This window comes from Emys orbicularis, chromosome 2, assembly GCF_028017835.1.
Source record: "Emys orbicularis isolate rEmyOrb1 chromosome 2, rEmyOrb1.hap1, whole genome shotgun sequence".
Taxonomy (NCBI): domain Eukaryota; kingdom Metazoa; phylum Chordata; order Testudines; family Emydidae; genus Emys; species Emys orbicularis.
In genome coordinates, this window is record NC_088684.1 from 173,939,357 (window position 1) to 173,957,669 (window position 18,313).

Below are 18,313 nucleotides of genomic sequence, written 5' to 3' on the forward strand. Positions count from 1 at the left end.
GGAAAATACAGGGAAATAAAAGGGCACTGGTGTGTGAAAGAGTTGTCTCCAGCGAATTTGTACCGCGAACAACGAAGGGCATGTCTACAGGGGCACACCTCCTTTTTTTCTAAAGTAATATCCTTTCTTGCCTATCCAAATAAATGTTTTCTCCTTGCTCGTATGATGCTACTTAAAATGAATTTACATTGTCTCAGAATTCTCTCATCATAAACTTTTAGGTGCAAATGAGATGTACATTCTTTGAGCATTTCTTTACAATAGTGTCTGGAAGTCCCCCAAAGTATTGGGGCCCTATTGTGCTAGGCATGATGCATACTCCATACAAAGACGTTGTCCTTGACCTGAAGAACTCAGTCTCGCCTGCAGTAGATACGTTAGGTACCTTTTTTAAATAGGCACTCTTCAGAGCAGAACCACACTTGAAAAGAATGCATTTTTCGAAAAAAAATTTATACCAACTACACACACACATCTTTCAGTTGGAAATACAGGGTCAGGATCTTTGGTCCTGTCTAAGTCCCCTTTGCGCCATGGGAGCAGTGCAACTAGCTCCCTCAAACTTGCAGCTGAGCCTTTAGATAGAGAAATCTTTGACTGGTGTAAAACTGGTATAGCTGCTTTAACACAAGATGGAACCATTTAAAATAATAATTTAAATCATTTGGTGGTTTTGTTTGTTTGTTTGTTTGGTTTTAAATTATTGATTTAGATCAAGTTGAGGCTTGATCTAAACCAAAAATATTGAAAATTAAGGCCCTCACTCTCCAAACCCTTCAATAGGTACTCATGTGAGTATTCCCTCTTGATTTCAGTGGGGCAGCTTGTCCTTAAGTTAAGCAAGTGCATAACTTTGCAGCATCAGGATCTAAATTATATTTTTATTAAAAAACTTTACTATTAGTGGCATAAAATCTTTGTCACTTCAAAACAAAATTGTTTCAGAGTTAATAAAGAAAAGCTGTTTAAACTTTCAATACATGAACAAAGTTATTGTGATTTTTTTTTTTTTTTTGTACACACAGGCCAAAATGTTCAAAATAGGATTAGGCTCCTAAAATGTGGTATTTTCAAAAGCACTGTGTGATTTAAGAGTACACATCCTATTGACTTCAGACTGCAAACCCTAATGGAGGAGAACAGCAGGGGCAAAGCATTTCAGTTTTCTTGACTGGTGGAAGTTCAATATATTGGAAGGTGTTGGTTGCAAATGTAATATGGGCTATTTGTTTATCAATTTTGTATTTGAGTTTGTGGTGTTCTCACAATAAGAATGTTACAGTATTGGGCCCATAACTTATTTTTTATAGCATAAATGACCATTTTAAGTGTGAAACTTCTTAGTAAAAAAAAAAATCTATGTAAAATTGGAAATGCTACTAACAATTAGAAAACTAATTTAAAGAAACAAATATAAATCATCCACTTAGCAATTAAAGGCTGTAAGAAAAGAAGAAAGCTAAGAACTAGCAACATGTAAATAAAAGTCTGATTTTAAATTTTAAAAATTGATTTAAATAAAATCTATTTTTAACAAGATATCATGATTTTTGTCCACCCTAGTTTTATATTGCTGGTTCCCTTGCCCTGTCCAGGTATAGGGGACATGCCAGGATTGGGAGAAGGGCTACAGGCCAGATCACACAGCACTGTTATTAGTGTATTACAACAGTGCTTTAAATACTGTTTTTTATAACCTACTATGTAAAATAATTTTACAGTGATCTGTTCAACTTCTTTGTAATAGACCATTTAAAGAAACCTTTGGAAAACTACGTGGCTGGTTTACGCAAGGTACGTCTTATTCGTGCAAATAAAAGAGAAGGACTGGTTCGAGCTCGACTTCTGGGAGCTTCTCTTGCGAAAGGGGATGTTTTGACATTTCTTGATTGCCACTGTGAGTGTCATGAAGGGTGGCTTGAACCACTACTGGAAAGGTAAAGTTATACCAAATGTGCTGTTTTTTTATCATAAACTTGTTAAATTCCTGTGTTTGTAGAAAATATCATCGTTAACCAATAGTTACCACAATGTGATTTCTGAGAGAATGCAAGTATTTGCTATTTGAAGTGCAACAGAATGGTAAATATTCAGTTTATTTAACAGCAAATTTTGTTTCTCTATAGAACAGATTAATAGCTTACTGGAATTAGAGGTTCGAAGATCCAATTTCCTACTTCCTAAAGGAATGAACGATTGTTGCCAGGAAGAGGGGACAGTGTTTTATATGGAACCCCGAACTTTTCACCTAATTTGGTGTTTGTGATTAGAACTGGGTAACGGTTTTTGGCCACAACTTTTTTCACTGAAAAATGAATATTCGGGTTGACCAAACATATTGCAAGTTTGTGTCAATTTTGGCAGCTTATTTCTGTTGGGGGGAAAAGGGGATAAAATTCAGAAATGTCAAAATGGTGAGTTTTAATATTTCCACAGTGAACAGTTTCACTTGCATTCACAAACTGGAGGAGCTGGCAGTGGTGTTGCCTCTTGCACACTATAGACCAGTGATGGGCAACCTGCAGCCCATCAGGATAATCCCCTGGTGGGCCACCAGACAGTTTGTTTACATTTTCACGGCTGCCCACAGCTCCCAGTAGCCACAGTTCGCCATTCCTGGCCAATGGTAGCCACAGGAAGTGGCTGCCAGCATAACCCTGCGGCCCGCGCCGCTTCCCGCAGCTCCCATTGGCCAGGAACGGTGAACCACAGCCATTGGGAGCTGTGGGCGACCGTGCAAATGTAAACAAACTGTCTGGATTACTCTGACAGGCTGCAGGTTGCCCACCATTGCTATAGACCAAGGGTTAGGGCACTCACCTAGGAAGGACAGACTGGGCTCAAGTCCCTGCTCCAGATCAGGGAATCAAACCTGGGTCTCCCACATCCCAGGTGAGTGCCCTAACCACTAGGCTATAAAGTATAAGGGGGAGCACCACCACTGTGATTTCTCCTCTTCCATTTTGTGAATGCCACTGGCATTGAAGTTGTCTTGTGAATCTAACCCTTTGCTATGAATAGATAAGGCTATAAGTGTCCAACCTGAAATGATTTTTTTCCCAATTGTTTGGACCTGCCAGTGAACCAAAAAACCATTTATTCACACAGCTCTGTTGGTGACCACATTGTCAGCCTGGTAAGGGACCAAGGAATAATTCTAGAGATATTCAGTTCTAGACAGAGGTTCACGATTTCAGTGCAAGATACACATAAGCAAGTTGGAAATAAGGGCAAAGAAGAACTTGCCTTCCTAGTTTTCAAGCAATCTATTCTTTCCATATTCATATAGAATAAAGAGGGCTGGGTCAGGCACTATGCAGAAGAGTTTTCAAAGGGAAAGAATTAAGGTTGTGTGTACACACACTATAATTTGAGTCCTGTATACTCAGTGATGCTTTGATTTACAGCTGTCATTTGACACATATGCCACCTCCATCACAGAATGATGCAGAATCCAAGCCTTCATTTAACAGAACAAATCACGGAATACCCCATCTACATTACATTAAAACATTTGTAATACTATTTCAGCTGCATCCATATACTACACATCTACTAAATACACTTGTATATTTTTCCTAGTTTGAATGGAGCCATAGATATTCCCACAGCAGAGTTTAGCTTCTCTCAGGCTCTGTAAACAATGCCATATCTTTTTTTCTTCTTTCTGCTCTCAAAGCCACATCCAGACCCCTTCTAATGCCAGAGCTACACTTGCAAATATTTACAATGCCTACAACAGACTTTACAAAGACTGTATTGCAGATAGGAGACTATATTCAATCCTTCCCAAAGGCACCAGTGCTTGCTGAGGCTAAAGGACACGATTCAAACCCATTTAAAATCAATAGCTCCCATTGAGTATAGTGGACTTTGAAGAAGGGGCCAAAAAGTACAACTTTACAAAAAACACAAGTTAGATTTCCAAAACTGCCTTGCCCTAAGGGGTTTAGGAGCATGCATCACATTGACTTTCAATGGAAACATGTTCCTAAATTCCTTAGGCATGTTTAACAGCTTCCCCCAAACTCACTGATTTTTTTTTTTTAATTGACCTATTACAAACAACCTGTCTGATTTGTTTTCCTTAAATTTAACCTCTGGGACAGGACCATGTATGGTAAATTCCAGACATATTAGATTAATTGTACCAGATTAAATGGAAAACAGCAGGGAAAGGTGATTAAAAGAATCAGGATTTTAATATCAAGTGATTGAAGAAACAACCTTACATATGAAGAGGCAGTCTGTAAGTAGTTTAGGTAAGCCAGAAGATGGCAGTCTTAGGAAGGACTTTGGATGAAAAGTCTGATTTTCTTTACTGAAAATGTAGTGAATTGCCTTCCATACAAATCAGCCTAATCAGGTCATCTCAGAATCTGGATCCCTTTTGTTGAGGATGGAACATAAGTTAACTGTTTCTTACTTGTGTACTGAATGTACTTTGGGTGATCTGGTTCAGTCTTAATTTGCAGAAAAAGCAGTTTTTTTGTCTTTGTTTGTCTGCTTTCTTTTGTAATTATACCTGTGTCAGTTACCTTTTTTTTTTTTTTTTTTTTAATATACAGCAAAATATTTCTCTGATTGGATGGAAAAATGTCCAATGTTTCTTCAAGTTATGTGTGGATCCCACTGTAAGTGCACATGCACCTCATCATGTACATGAAAATAGAGTTGTTTTGAATAGCAGTGTCCATCAGGGCTGTGTATGCATCCTGTGCTTCTTCATACTCCCATATGAGCATGTGTCCATATAAAGGGCTGGGTGGCTTCATCCTTCCTCTGTTCTGCCTGCTAGTTCTTCACTCAGGCTAAACTTCAAAACTTTCTAAAGTTTTTTGAAGCCACTTCTGATCTACTGTATTTGACCACCATGAACTGATGCAACCCATTAGGACTCAAGTCTGTTATTCAGACTCTGCCTCTCATACACACATCTTTGTACAGGGCTCCTTCTTGTGGCAGACTCAAAACCTGCGGGCTTCCAACCCTGTGCATCCAGCAATGGACTAATCCCTCTGAAGGATGGGCACAGTAGGTGTCTCTCTTTGCCTGGGGGAATTGCACATTCAGAGAAGATGCTTGGTGTGCTTGTCTTCCTCTGCTAGAATGCGTAAGTCACGAAACGCAAGGCTTAATTGCCATCTGCTGGAACAGTCCATGAAGGTCTCCTCAGACCCTAAGGAAACGAGCTCTGGAATCCTGCTGGTGGACGAGCCAGCATGATCCAGCACCACACTGAGCAAGCAGGTGACGCCTAAGACTAGCATGGAGAAGATGGTGCTGAGGAAAGATCCAGCAGGTCTCAGCAGCAGCTGAAGTCAGGTACTGAGAGGGCCACTCCAAACATGGAGGCAGAAGCTCAAGAAGGAGTGCAGTGTCCTCCCATAAGGACAAACACTGCTAAGTCTCCAAGCCATGCAGGGTGTCAAGGCCTGGGGAGAAGCAGCAACCTACAATGCAGCAACTCCTTCAGCACCAACCCCAGCTCCAGTGATGCACCCCTTAGCTTTAACCCTGGCCTGAGGAAATGGGACACATCGAAAGACCAAACTGTCTCATCTCAGAGAATAAAAATCTGCTATAATGGTCAGGCTCTCTCACTGAACGACAAGGCACTCTCCTTCAGGAATGTGCCAGCAAGAACAGTGTTAGACTAACTGGAGCCCAGGGCAAAAGCTAAGGAGTGGGCCCCCACCCTGCCTCCTTTACCTGCTCACACATTGGATTTCTGCAACATTTCTGAAGCCCAAGCCCCGCTGCACGGGGCCGCCTGTGGTGTGCGGCCCTGGGCAATTGCCCTGCTTGCTATACCCCTAATGCCGGCCCTTTGTGCCAGTCTCTGAGATCTGCAAGGCAGCTAAGTGAAGCAACCCATTAACTTTTGTTAGACATTCTGCGCTTGACATGGCAGCCAGGTTGGAAGCCAAATTCAGGAGAGCAGTGTTTCAGTCGCTTGTTGACAGATACAGCTGAAATGCCTCACTTCCACAATTCAGGGAGGATACAGCTTGTCTGTCACCTACAGAGGGATTGTCCACACTGACATGTATTCAAGGAAGCAACAGTTACCCTACAGTAACTATTTTTTGTGTTATGTTGTAGTCTGTGTGGGTCACACAGCACACCCTCCATTCCTGCTTTTAGGAAATTTTGGCAACATGGGCTTTGGATTGTGAGGGAACTGAGGGAGGGTCGCAGCCACTCCGCCTTTTATGCTCTAATATACATAGGGCCCTACCAATTTCACAGCCATGAAATAAGCCCTTTCCCATGAAATCTGATCCCCCCCTTATCCCCCGCTGTTGCGAGGAGCGCTCCAGCCAGGAGGCTCCTACCTCCAGCTTGGCTGGTGAGGGACAGGACTTGTCCATCCCCTGCACAGCCGCTCTTGGGTGGGGGGAGCTCAGACCCACCTCCGGGTGCCTCCCCCATTTCAGGACGCTCTGGGACTGGGCAGCAGCCCCAGAGGTTCCTGCAGCTGGAGGAGGCTTGTGGAGGTGGGTCCAATCTCCCCCTACTGCTAGGAGTGCCCCAGCCAGGGGCCTCCTAGTTCCAGCTGGGCTGGGCAGGGACACGACTTGTCCATCCCCTGCACAGCCGCTCTTGGGGGGAGCTCAGAGCCACCTCCGGGAACTTCCTGCAGCTGCAGCCTTCAGAGTCTAGCTCTGAAGGCAGCACAGAAGTGAGGGTGGCAATCCCGTGGGCCCCCCCCCAACAGGTTTGTGACCCCCACAATCCCCTTTTGGGTCGGGACCCCCACAGTTACAACACTGTGAAATTTTCCAGTTTTCAAATCCTATGGCCATGAAATTTACCATAATGGACCGTGAATTTGGTAGGACCCTATATATAGAAGCACTTGGAGACACAGGGCCCAAGTGCAGCGCCGATGGACACAGTTAGCAAAAAAACTCTGCTCTTGTGTGCATGAGGCACACGTGCACCTACAGTGGGATCCACACTGACTACAATATCTCGAAGAACCACACCTACTGTAAGTAACTGTTCGTTACTTGTATCCCAATATATGTAAAATGGGAGTAAAAACTTTACTTTTGTATTAATAAACCCTTTCTTTAGTCCTGTCATTTCTAGTTTCTGCTAGTGTCAACACAAATATTTTTTTTTCTTTCTAAAATAATTTAGAATTGGGGAAGATGAGTCAGCAGTCGTGTGTCCTGTGATCGATGTGATTGAATGGAATACGTTCGAGTACTTGGGAAATGCTGGGGAGCCACAGATTGGAGGGTTTGACTGGAGACTGGTCTTCACTTGGCATGTTATCCCAGAGAGGGAGCAAAAACAAAGACGGTCCAAAACTGATGTAATCAGGTGAGTATTATTTTGCTGTATCTTCATTTTAAATGTCAAATTTTATAAAATTTACAAATTTTAACTTCAGCTGAAGATAAATAAAAGAATGTGTATAACTGAGCACTTAGCATTCAGCACTGAAACTGAAAATATAGAGTTTTAAAAAAAAATTGCTCTTTCTTTTTTTAATGTCGTTCCAGTCACCATGCTTTTGGCAAAATTTTGCTTTTAAAAAAGAAATCTGCATTACTTTTGCTATGTAAATTGTCATGAATGCATTTACTCAGGAAGCCTTTCTTGCCATATAAAAGAGGTTTACTGCTAAATCTAATGGAATAACAGAAGAACACTGGGAAAAGATAAGGAAAGGAGACTTGGAGAGAATAGCAAGTGGTGATTTATGCACACAAATAAGAAGCTTGGCAAACAGGCAAGAGGCAATAGTTAATAATAAGATTTGATAGTACTGAAACAGGCAACCTTACTCATATATTAGTAGCTTAGTTGTCCTATTAAGAGAGCGGGCAAAATCCATTCATCAAGAGTGAGTAGGAATTTTTCCTGGGTGAGTGTCATCAGTTTGTTCAAAATCTCAGCTTTTGATGATATTTAAAAAAAAAATATCCCAAATATGAAGAGTGTAAACCAATGTCGTGATGTCTTTCTATGTTTTCAGAGGCACAGCTCTGGAGGAGACAGAGCAGGAGGGTGCATGCTGCTTAAGGCACTGGTGTATTATGGCCTGACAAGTAGTCTTGGTCCTTGGGCTAGTAGGTTTTGTATACATTTTTTAAGCCTTGCCTATAAACAACGGTGGGTTTACTCAGAGGAGCTACGACTCAGCATGAGTGAGGGTGGCAGAATCAGGGCCTACAGGCTAATAAGTGCAACCTATTCATTAGTGAGTCCTTACTCCATCAAGTAGTCTCATTTAAGTAAATGGAACATACTCACATAGGTATGCATAAGGGTTGTAATAATGGGTCCTGAATGAGAAGCTAACATGGAAGGATACTGTCCTTTAGGAGGAGACAGCAAAAGCAGTGAGGAGTAATGACACTGTATGAAATGTATCACAGGCCACAGAAGACATAAGAGGAAGAGGTTATGATGATCTATTAAGTAAAGCTGGGGAGTGTTGGCAGAAATAAATGATTAATTGTATGTGGTTAGCATAGGCCTCCAAACATGGAGCTACTGGAGAAGGCTTTTCTTGAGGAAAGCTACGTCACCTCATATGGAAAGATCAGGCTGTATCTACAGGTTCAAATCTAGACGGTGATGGTTCTCCCTTTATTCTCAAGCTAAAATTGGACCAGATCCTTGTCCGAGACCAATACAGGTTCGAATGAGGATTCGAGTGGAAGAGGAAAATTGAGACAGAGGCAGATTGTAATTCAAAACAGGTGGCCGTTTATTAATGGGGGATAAATCACAACTTGGGCTGGGGCGGAGCACCTCTACCAACTAACAATACATATTCAGTTGAAATAGGAACAAGTAACCAACCAAAAATATCACCAGAGCAGTAATATAAAACAGTCTATGTACACTTAACAACAAGGAATCAGATAATCTACAACCAACTGTTTACTGACAAACCAGAACAAACAAACAAAACGGAGTAAACTGTAACAATTCGTCCTCTATACACTACACATGAGATTTGGTACCAAGTAATAAAGAAAAAAGGCCTAACAAACAAAATATCTACAAAAATTAATATATACATACCACACTCCAGGCGCAGCTGACCAGCAGTACAGACACCAGGGACATGATGAGATGTAACCCGAGATGACACGACACGAGCCGGCTAAATCCGGAGGAGATCCTGGCTGAAAGGGTGATCAGGCCTTCCAGCTAACACGCGGACACTCCTGCTGATTTAGGCGAGGGACATAGTTTTGTTCAAAGACCCTTGCACGTGCTAGCATCTAATTGGTTCCCCGCTCCTACACCAACCAGGCTCCGAGCTGGTGCCCTCTACGTAAACAGACACTGCACCCGGCACGCTAAGCTTATGCACACGGCACGCTGGAATTGCAGCACACGGTACCAATGTGACCCACAATTGACCAGGCAGAAGGTTCGAGAATGGGCACACGACACCAAGGCGCTGCACACGGCACCAAGGTGCTGCACACGACACCGATGTGACCTTCTGACCGACAATTGGCCATCCAGACGCCATGACAGAGCATAGGGCTGCGACAATCCTCAGTTGATGTAAACTAGTGTAGCTCCACTAACTTTAGTTAGCGACACTGTTTTACACCAGCTGAGGATCTGGCCCATAGAATTCTGTGTGGAAGTTTTAGGGATAGCTCAATGGTTTGAGCATTGGCCTGCTAAACCCAGGGTGGCGAGTTCAATCCTTGAGGGGGCCATTTAAGGATCTGGGGCAAAAATCTGTCTGGGGATTGGTCCTGCTTTGAGCGGGGGTTGGACCAGATGACCTCCTGGGGTCCCTTCCAACCCTGATATTCTATGATTCTATGATGAGACTTTAAACAAACATCCCGCACAACAAACAGATCTTCAATTTGAGCTCATGATGCATTTTTTGGAAGAGCTAGGGTTTGCCCAGTGTAATTGTACTAAATGTCCACTGATCCCTGCAGTTGTATAACATCCTGTGTGTTGCTGGGTGGCTTCTGCCCTCCACCTTAGAGGTTGCTCCAGTTCAACAGTGGATAGTGTGCTCCAGGAACAAGGCAGCTTTTCAGTATTTGTATCCTCATCATTTAATTAGTGGCCCCTACCTTTATTTACAACCTATCCTCCAAAGCCTTCATCAAATACAGAATTATTCATTTCTTCCTAGGCTTTTTAGGGATCTTGTCACCAGAATGTCTGAGTGCCTCACAAACATTAATGAATTTATCTCCTCTGAGAGCTAAGAGAGCATTACTTTTTAAAGATGGGGAAACTAAGACAGTAGTGCAGTACTTCTCAACATATTTTGGTTCACAACCCCAAAAAATAGTTTAAACATACATATTCCACGGCTCACCAAGTCACAAGATCCTTTGGCCACAAAAGTTTGTAGGATTATTTTTTATCGTGGTAAAAAATGGGTAGTTTTGGGGTGCTGGGTAGGAAATGTTTGGGCTTGTGGGGCTGCTGCTAAGAGATAATACAAGACTCTGGGGATTATGGAACTTGGATGGGGTATATTGTTAGCTGAAGGAGCAATAGTGTTGGGTGGGGGAACTGGCTTCTGTGTGGGGAGGGACAAGTGCTGGAGTGAGGCAGGAGAGCTGGCTGCTGGTGGAGGTTCTTCTGTCTTCTCTGCCTCACCTTGCTCCACTGGAACCGCATGCAGCTACAGGGCAGAGAACATGCTGCTTAAATGGGTTGCCTGTTAGACCTCATTTTGACTTACTAATGTGAATTGATCACTAAGCTAAAAATTTAAGTAGCCTAGGTGTAGTGATCACAACCTAATTACATTTGTTATGTGCAAGAAGAATATAGTCCTGACAGCAATATATGTATTTGCTGCTTTAAAAGGGCCAACTCTTCCCACAGCTGAAAATAATTTATAGACAAAATCATATAAATTCAATTCTATGTAGACAGCATTGCCCCACTGGAAACGACAGACTTGGATTTTCTTGGCAGACTTCTTGACTCAGAATCTGTCAAAATGGTTATTTTATGTCACTTTTTGGCCTCTACAATTACATTAGTTAGGCAATGTCAACAAATTAAAAAAAAACAGTTGAGGGCATATCCTTTCAAGGGTTATACCCATTTTAGGGCCTTAATCCATTGAAGTCTGAGAGTTTTGTCATTGACTTCAGTGGGAGCAAGATTAAGCCCCTATTTTGTTGAAGGCAACTGGGTCCTGTGGTGACACTAAAATATACCTTGGTTTATTTTAATATTCTATTTACTTCCCCAGAATTTTTTTTCGCAAGTCCATTCTTAATGAATTTCAGAAACTCTTTTCCAATACAATATTTTTATTAGCAAATAAAGCTTAAGTGTTATATCACTAGGATACTTATCTGATGTGTATTGTTACTTTGTAACTGGAAAACAATTAAGAAAATAGTAGATGTATGTGTAGATTCCTCCCCCCTCCCCACACCCAATCCAGAATTATTTTTCTCTTGCATAGGTCTCCAACTATGGCTGGTGGATTGTTTGCTGTCAGCAAGAAATATTTTGACTATCTTGGCTCCTATGACACAGGAATGGAAGTATGGGGAGGAGAAAACCTTGAATTCTCATTTAGGGTAAGTGACACAATCAGCAATTTTGTCAGAGGGTAAAAACTGGCTTTATCTTACATTTGCTTCTTTACATCTTCTGCACAGGGAGGGAGGTTTAACATAGAGCTGTGTAAAAGTGACAGTGTTTGCATAGAGATTTCTAAGAGTTTGTTTCCATCATTCTCATGCTCCAGAAATTATACTTACCCCCACAGTGGTCTTTTTGGAAGCAAAGTGTGCAGAAATGCACTTTTCTCAAAATTTCACGCTGAAATTCTGAATAAGTGGGATGATGGCCATCTTTGAAATTTGCCTTTGGTGGACTGTGAAGTAAGGAGAGAGGATGGGAGGAAAGAGAGAAGTTTATAGCTATACAGTAACTCCTCACTTAATGTTGTAGTTATGTTCCTGAAAAATGCAACTTTAAGTGAAACAATATTAAATGAATCCAATTGTCCCATAAGATTTAATGTAAATGCAGGGGGTTAGGGGGACACTAGGAAGCACCTTTGCAGCAGCAGCGGCAGCTTCCCCGGAGAATAGGCTCGGATTTTGCTGGGAATGCTCCAGGCCCGCCTATTCCTGTCCCCGCTCCACTCCAGGCCCACCTCTTCCCACCCCCATTCCACCTCCTCTCTGGAGCACGCCACATCCCTCCCCCCCTCAAAGTCCTAAATGCCGCCAAACAGCTGTTCAGCGGCGTTTAGGATTTTCTGGGAGGGAGGGGGAGGAGTGGAGACGCGGCGCTTCCCCGCTCCTGCCCGTTCCTCCCAGAAAGTCCTAAGTGCCAGCTGTTTGGCGGTGGGGGAAGCACTGGGAAGGAGGGGGAGGAGGCGGAGAAGCGGAACTTGTGCAATGCTCCCTTGTAAAGTAGCTGCTCTTCCATAGAATCTTACAAGCAGGCAGCCAAATGACGTTATAAGGGAGCATTGCACAACTTTAAACGAGCATCTTCCCTAATTGAACAGGGACGTAACATTGAAACAACTTTAAGTGGGACAATGTTAAATGAGGAGTTACTGTATTGACCCATACCTGGAACTTCTATAGTGGTTGGAGTGAGAGGGAGGGTGGGAGGAGAGAAAGATACAGCCGCTACTGATAGAGCAGAGGCCAGACTGTGCTCCTTCAAGGCTTTACCTAGTTTGACTTTAGGAATAGATTGGGGGCATCAACAGCAAAACCCTTGCGAAGGTGGTGAAAAGGGATGATCTACATCCCTCCACAGCAATAAATTGGGACCACTGACAAGAGGGCTCACTTAAAGAGCACCCACAAAGCAGTGTACTATGCAACAGGATGATGGTTGTGCAGTTCAGAGGGAGAACTGCCATGCATTGAAGTAGTAGCATCTCACGGGTGAGTGGGTCTGGCTAGTTTCTCCAGGGATAGCATTCGGAGAACAATCAAGGTAGATGGCTATGCTAGAGTGGGAAGGGTTCTTGGCACAGAAGGAGGGAGGAGATACAGGCCAACACATTTTGATGGCAAAAGGGCTTCTTGTCCTCTAGTTTTTTGGTGATTACTGGTACTGCTGCAGTTTTCCAAGTGAGCACAGACTGCTCATGCTTTACTCCGCGTGGTCCTCCTCTTGCTAGAGGTGCAGTGTTAAGTTGTAGCCCAACTTAAGGTAACGTTAAAATGTATTACTGGCATACGAAACCTTAAATTAGAGTGAATAAATGAAGACTCGGCACACCACTTCTGAAAGGTTGCCGACCTCTGTGTTAAACTAACACATTTGTATATAAACAAAGAAATTTCATACATTTTGGGAATCTAAAGGTGCAGCAGTAGCTGTACCAGTGAAAGACATAATCACACCACCTGAAGGGGACTTTGTTCCAAAAGACCTCATAGACGACAGTAGTGGTGGCACACAGCACAGCAATTTCAAAGCCTCAGCAATAGCCTTTCAAACCAAAGGTTTTTCATATATTTAGTAAGGAAAGCCTACTGTGCGGCAAATAAGTGTCTCATTGTCTAAAGGAATGATCCTTGCTTGGATTGGGACATCTTGGGTTCTGTCTTGGTCAACATGTGATTTGTGACAAGCAATGGTTCTAACTTGGCAGTTGCAAGGAAGCCATGTTATACTCACAAATAGCCATTTTTCATCCTAAATGGATATCTTGTGCAAATTTGCAGGTGAGGAGCTATTGCGGGGGGGGGGGGGGGGGGGAGGGAATCAGAGAAACTAGTAGCTGAGCTTGAAAAGAGGCCTCAGCCCTCACTGTCGAAGTCAGCATGGCAATCTATTGTTGGCTACAAACACCAGCGGTATCCAAGAAGGGACTGTTACCCTCGCAGAGAGGATAATCTGGAGCAGAAACTTACAAAGCAACCTAGAAAAACTGTCTTCCAAACCACCAACATCCTCATTATGGAAAGATAAAGAGCATTTGTGTACAAGAGTTCACATTTCCTGTACAAGATTTTTCCTTCTGATCCACCCTCATAACCTAGAGCCTTAAGTGGCTGGTTGTAATCACAGCAAGTCACAGGTTGTATGTTATGCACCTATACCCGTGCACTGACAACATGCCAATCAGTACTCTGTCCAGAGAAACAGACCCATTCCGAAATGAACAGCTGCTGGAAAGGATTCATAGCCACCAGTTCTTCAAAATCCAGAGGAGCTTTTGATCACAATGCAGAGAATTGCTCATCCAGAGATCAAAACAGACATGGCTCTGGCTGTAATTTTACCACAATGATAAAGATGTGCAAAGATCCAAAATTTCATTGCAACAAACATTTCCTGAGGGTTCCTTAGTAGCCAATTATCTCCAATGATTAGGATTCCTAGTGCCATGCATCAGCTTCAGCCCCTGAGTGGATTTCTCAAAATGCACCTGCAAAAATTATTTCTGAGGAATAGAATCATGCACTTTATGCAATGTAAAATTAGGTGTCATCCTCAGATCACAGCTGAATGCCTCTTTGTGTGGAGGTAAGGTAAGTACATACAACATGCTGAAAGCCAACCCAACTTTCACTCTAGACCTTTGCATACTCTCTATGGCAGCAAGCATACTTGGAAAACAAATTTCCAAAATCTCATAGTATACGTCCTTTTAGTTTATTTCAACACCTCTATCAGGGCATGTCTTTAAAAACAAAAAGGAGAAAAAACCCAAAAACATAGCCATATGGGATCAGGTTCTGTCTGTAACAGTGACCAGTACCAACTACATCAGGAGAAGGTGCAAAAAACCATATAGTGAGCAATTATGGTAGTTGCAGAGGAAGTCTCCAACTTCCTGGTTGAGATTGGCTTATGATTGGGGTATGAGTGTTGATATCCTTTCTGAAACCAGAAAGTAAACAAAGGTCAAAGCTTCTCCATGCCAATGAAAATAATTCCTGGGTAAAGAAGAATCTGCTACTTTTCAAGACAGTTTACATAAAGGATACGGAAAAGAGGAAAAGGGAGAGTTGTAGTTCTCCTCCTAGTCCTCCACTGGCCCAGAAGGAACTTTGCACTTGCTAGATAGTCAAGGACTCCACATTGTACCTGCTGAAAACACCAGAGCTCTTGAAGCAGAGATTCATTCATTCAGACTGTGAACACCTAGAGCTAACAGCCTGGGTATCAGAAGAGAAGTGCAGTTCAGCATGGATCCTCCATTCTCCCTTGGAAATTCTGGAATAGGCTTCCAAGACAGGGATATAGAATCCCCATCACTGGAGGCTTTTAAGAACAGGTTGGGCAAACACCTGTCAGGGATGGTCTGAGTTTACATGGTCCTGCCTCAGGGCAGGGGGCTGGACTTGATGACCTCTTGAGGTCCTTCCAACCTTAAATTTCTCTGATTCTGTGACTAGCTTCTGATACAGGTTGGTACCCAGACGGAACTCAACCAGGATATTTCACTCATTGATCTGGTCAAAATAACATTTCTAGTGTGGGGGAAACAAAGCTCTTTGTGGGCAGCAGCTGCATCTGTGTTTGTTCAATATCTAGCCTAATGGGGCCTTAACCTCTTGTAGCTTATTGAAATACAAATATTATAATAATCCCAAAGGTCTGGTGATCTCAGCTACACTAGTGTTTTTCCAGGAGTTTTGGATTGCGTCTTATAACCAGGCACCTTAGAAACATGAGTACCAGCCATATTGGCATTTTATAGCCAGGCACATCAGAACTTCCATTTGAGTATCAGATGCCAAGTTTAACTACAGTGACAAATTAGACAAGCTTGTGGATGGTCTTTCTAGTGCCCATTACCTCTGGAAGGCAAGTTTTAGAATTTGTTCCCACATCCTACAAGAACCACACTGCCTTGAGGAAAGGGTTATTCTTATAGCTCCAGAAATCTCTCTCTTCAAAGTATGTTCCTCTTTTTCACAATTCCTGGGAAACAGTTCTCCCATCACTATGTTCTAACCCCTGGAAGGTTGTGGCATAAATGGCCTAGAGCTCTAAAGACATATTTCAAGCATATGGAGTACGTACACCAGTTGTATCCTGTTCATCTCATTCTGTCCAAAATGCCAAGGCCAACTGCCTCCAGGTTGCTGCAGGCAAGACGTAAAAATTCTGCACCAGTTGGCATGCTAGTCATCTGGGAAACAATTCACAGCAGTCCCCTTAGGCACTGGGGGAAAAGTGTATGAGTCTCCTCTGTGGAAGATTTGCAAAGTAAGTTTCCATTCCTCTGCAGAGGTGTTCTTTGGTAAGAAGGGGCTACTGGGTTGATTCCCACATAATTCCTTATTTTATAATACTCTTGCTTTATATGGGGAGAACTTCCATTCCTGCCAGTTACTGTACTATAATGATTAAACTCTTCTTATCCTTTCCCTCCCTACGTCTGATATTTACCGATCGCTACATTCCATGAGTAATGAATGAGGAGAGAAGCTGTGCAGCCGAATGAGAATTTTCATACCAGATAAAATAAAATTATTTCTGTCAGCACCTTCTCTCCAAATTCAACCCAACCTGGTAGTCTGGTAAATGAGCAGAATATAAATTGAAAATTTTCTCTAAAGGGAGGCTTAGACATATATTGGCTTAAGGTTAATTTAATACATTATACCAAGTTGCTTTACCACTAAGGTAAAGCTGGAGTGTTTCTACAGCTGTGGAAGAACTCTTCTGCTGGCCCAATTTGAGGGTGGAGCTTAGTCCTGAGGCCTCCAGTAGCAACAATATTGGATCACCTCCAAATTCCATAGCTGGTGGGGGCATTAACCCATTCATAATGAATTCAGGGAGATGCTGCTAAGAGAAAGAAAAAGGATCAAGTAAGAAATTTATTCTTTTTTCCCCTCTTACCCTGTGACAATGGATTTAAGTAATAGACAGTTTTATGATGACATCTACTGAAGCAAGGAGGCAGAGAGTTCTGTTAGTCTGCTGAGGTCTGGAGTGTCTTTCTACAGTTTTCTTTGCCTCCTAACTTTGGAAGAAAAGAATTTTCACTATTGCTGTCTCCTTCTGCCTGATTCTGTAGTGCAGGGACCAAGAAGACAGGACAAGAATGAAGAAGGGGGTTAAAAAGAAAAGGATGAAGTCTGATGGCTTTGCTTCAGATTGAACGGAGAGGATGGAAGGCAATCTTCCAAACCCTGTGGCCAAGCACCCCACTTTCTGAGTCAGGGCCAGCCATTGTCTGATGACACGACTCCTTCCTCTGCATAAAGGTGGAGTGAGGAATAGGTCACCTGCAGGCAGAAATTGCATTGTTCATATGGGGAATACAAGAGTTTTCTAGCTGGATGGTTAGAATTGCATGAGGGCAGGGAAACACCAGAGGGCCCTGTGCCAGGTTGTACCTCGAGGGAGCCCCCTTTGAATGAGGTTGGGTGCCTCTCTCATCCCAAGGTATCCTTTCCTGGATATTGGCATCACTGTAGAGCCAGTTTGGAGTTTGAGGTGTGGTCCTCTGGCTGTTTGTCTCAGGGAGGACGTCCCCTTCTGGGGAGGCATAAAGCAGTTCAAACAAAAATAGCCCTGCACCCCATAAAATGGTCCAGGCTCACCCTGTGGTTTCCTGCAAGACAAAAGATAAGTAGTCTCTGCGAAGGGGGCCTGGACTCCTAATTCCATGTGTCCAAAGGACCCAGGCTGAGCTACCTGAAGTTCCTGAAAGGGAAAACAAAACAAAGATGGTCCCCCTACTCTTCAGCATCTTCCCTGAAAGCAGCCCCTGCTCCATGGGGCCTGGGAGCTCTGTGTTCTAGCTCTGCTCACCTCAGAGTGCCACCCTGGACTGGACTTGGATCCTCCCTTTTAAGGAGCCACTGCTTTGCAGGTGCAACAGGCCTCACAGATGCACCAGGTTGAGGCTGATTGTGTCCAAAGAATATCTTTAACATCTTCCTGACTGGAGTGCAGGAATCTGCCCACCACAGTCTCCAACAGGCCGAAACTGGAGCAGCAGAAATTCCTGCAGGACCTGAAGGAACAGGAGCAGAAGGGGGATCTCCCAGGGTGGGGAACAGAAGGCAGCTGGGGACAGAAGAAATACCCCCTCAGAGAAGGATTTACCAGAATTGGGAGCAGAAGGAGACCTCCAGTTCTGGAGCTCATGGCTCTATAGAGGCAGAGAAAGGTAAAGAGATGGAGCAGGGCTGCAAGCTTGGACCCCCAACTCCTATGCCCTCTTTTGTGATTCTTCACATGGAGTTGGAGCCAGGGAACAGGAATGCTGCTTTACTCTGCTTTCCCTGCTGCTCAAGGTGCTGAGGAAGGTCAGGCAGAATAAAGCAATTGTGGTTTTGCTGTCTCTGTGGCTGCTCCTAGGTTTTCAGGCCTGAAAACC

The 18,313-nt window shown here is 43.2% G+C and overlaps 1 protein-coding gene across 1 annotated transcript in view; it reads left to right on the forward strand.

The window, feature by feature from the left end:
- The window catches only part of GALNT12 (polypeptide N-acetylgalactosaminyltransferase 12), an 86,865-nt gene that overhangs the window by 24,614 nt on the left and 43,938 nt on the right, over nt 1-18,313 (forward strand). The window contains exons 3-5 of the mRNA XM_065399128.1: nt 1,748-1,937; nt 7,150-7,335; nt 11,447-11,564. Of these exons, the coding sequence (XP_065255200.1) occupies nt 1,748-1,937; nt 7,150-7,335; nt 11,447-11,564 (494 nt within the window). The remainder of the gene's footprint in view (nt 1-1,747; nt 1,938-7,149; nt 7,336-11,446; nt 11,565-18,313) is intronic.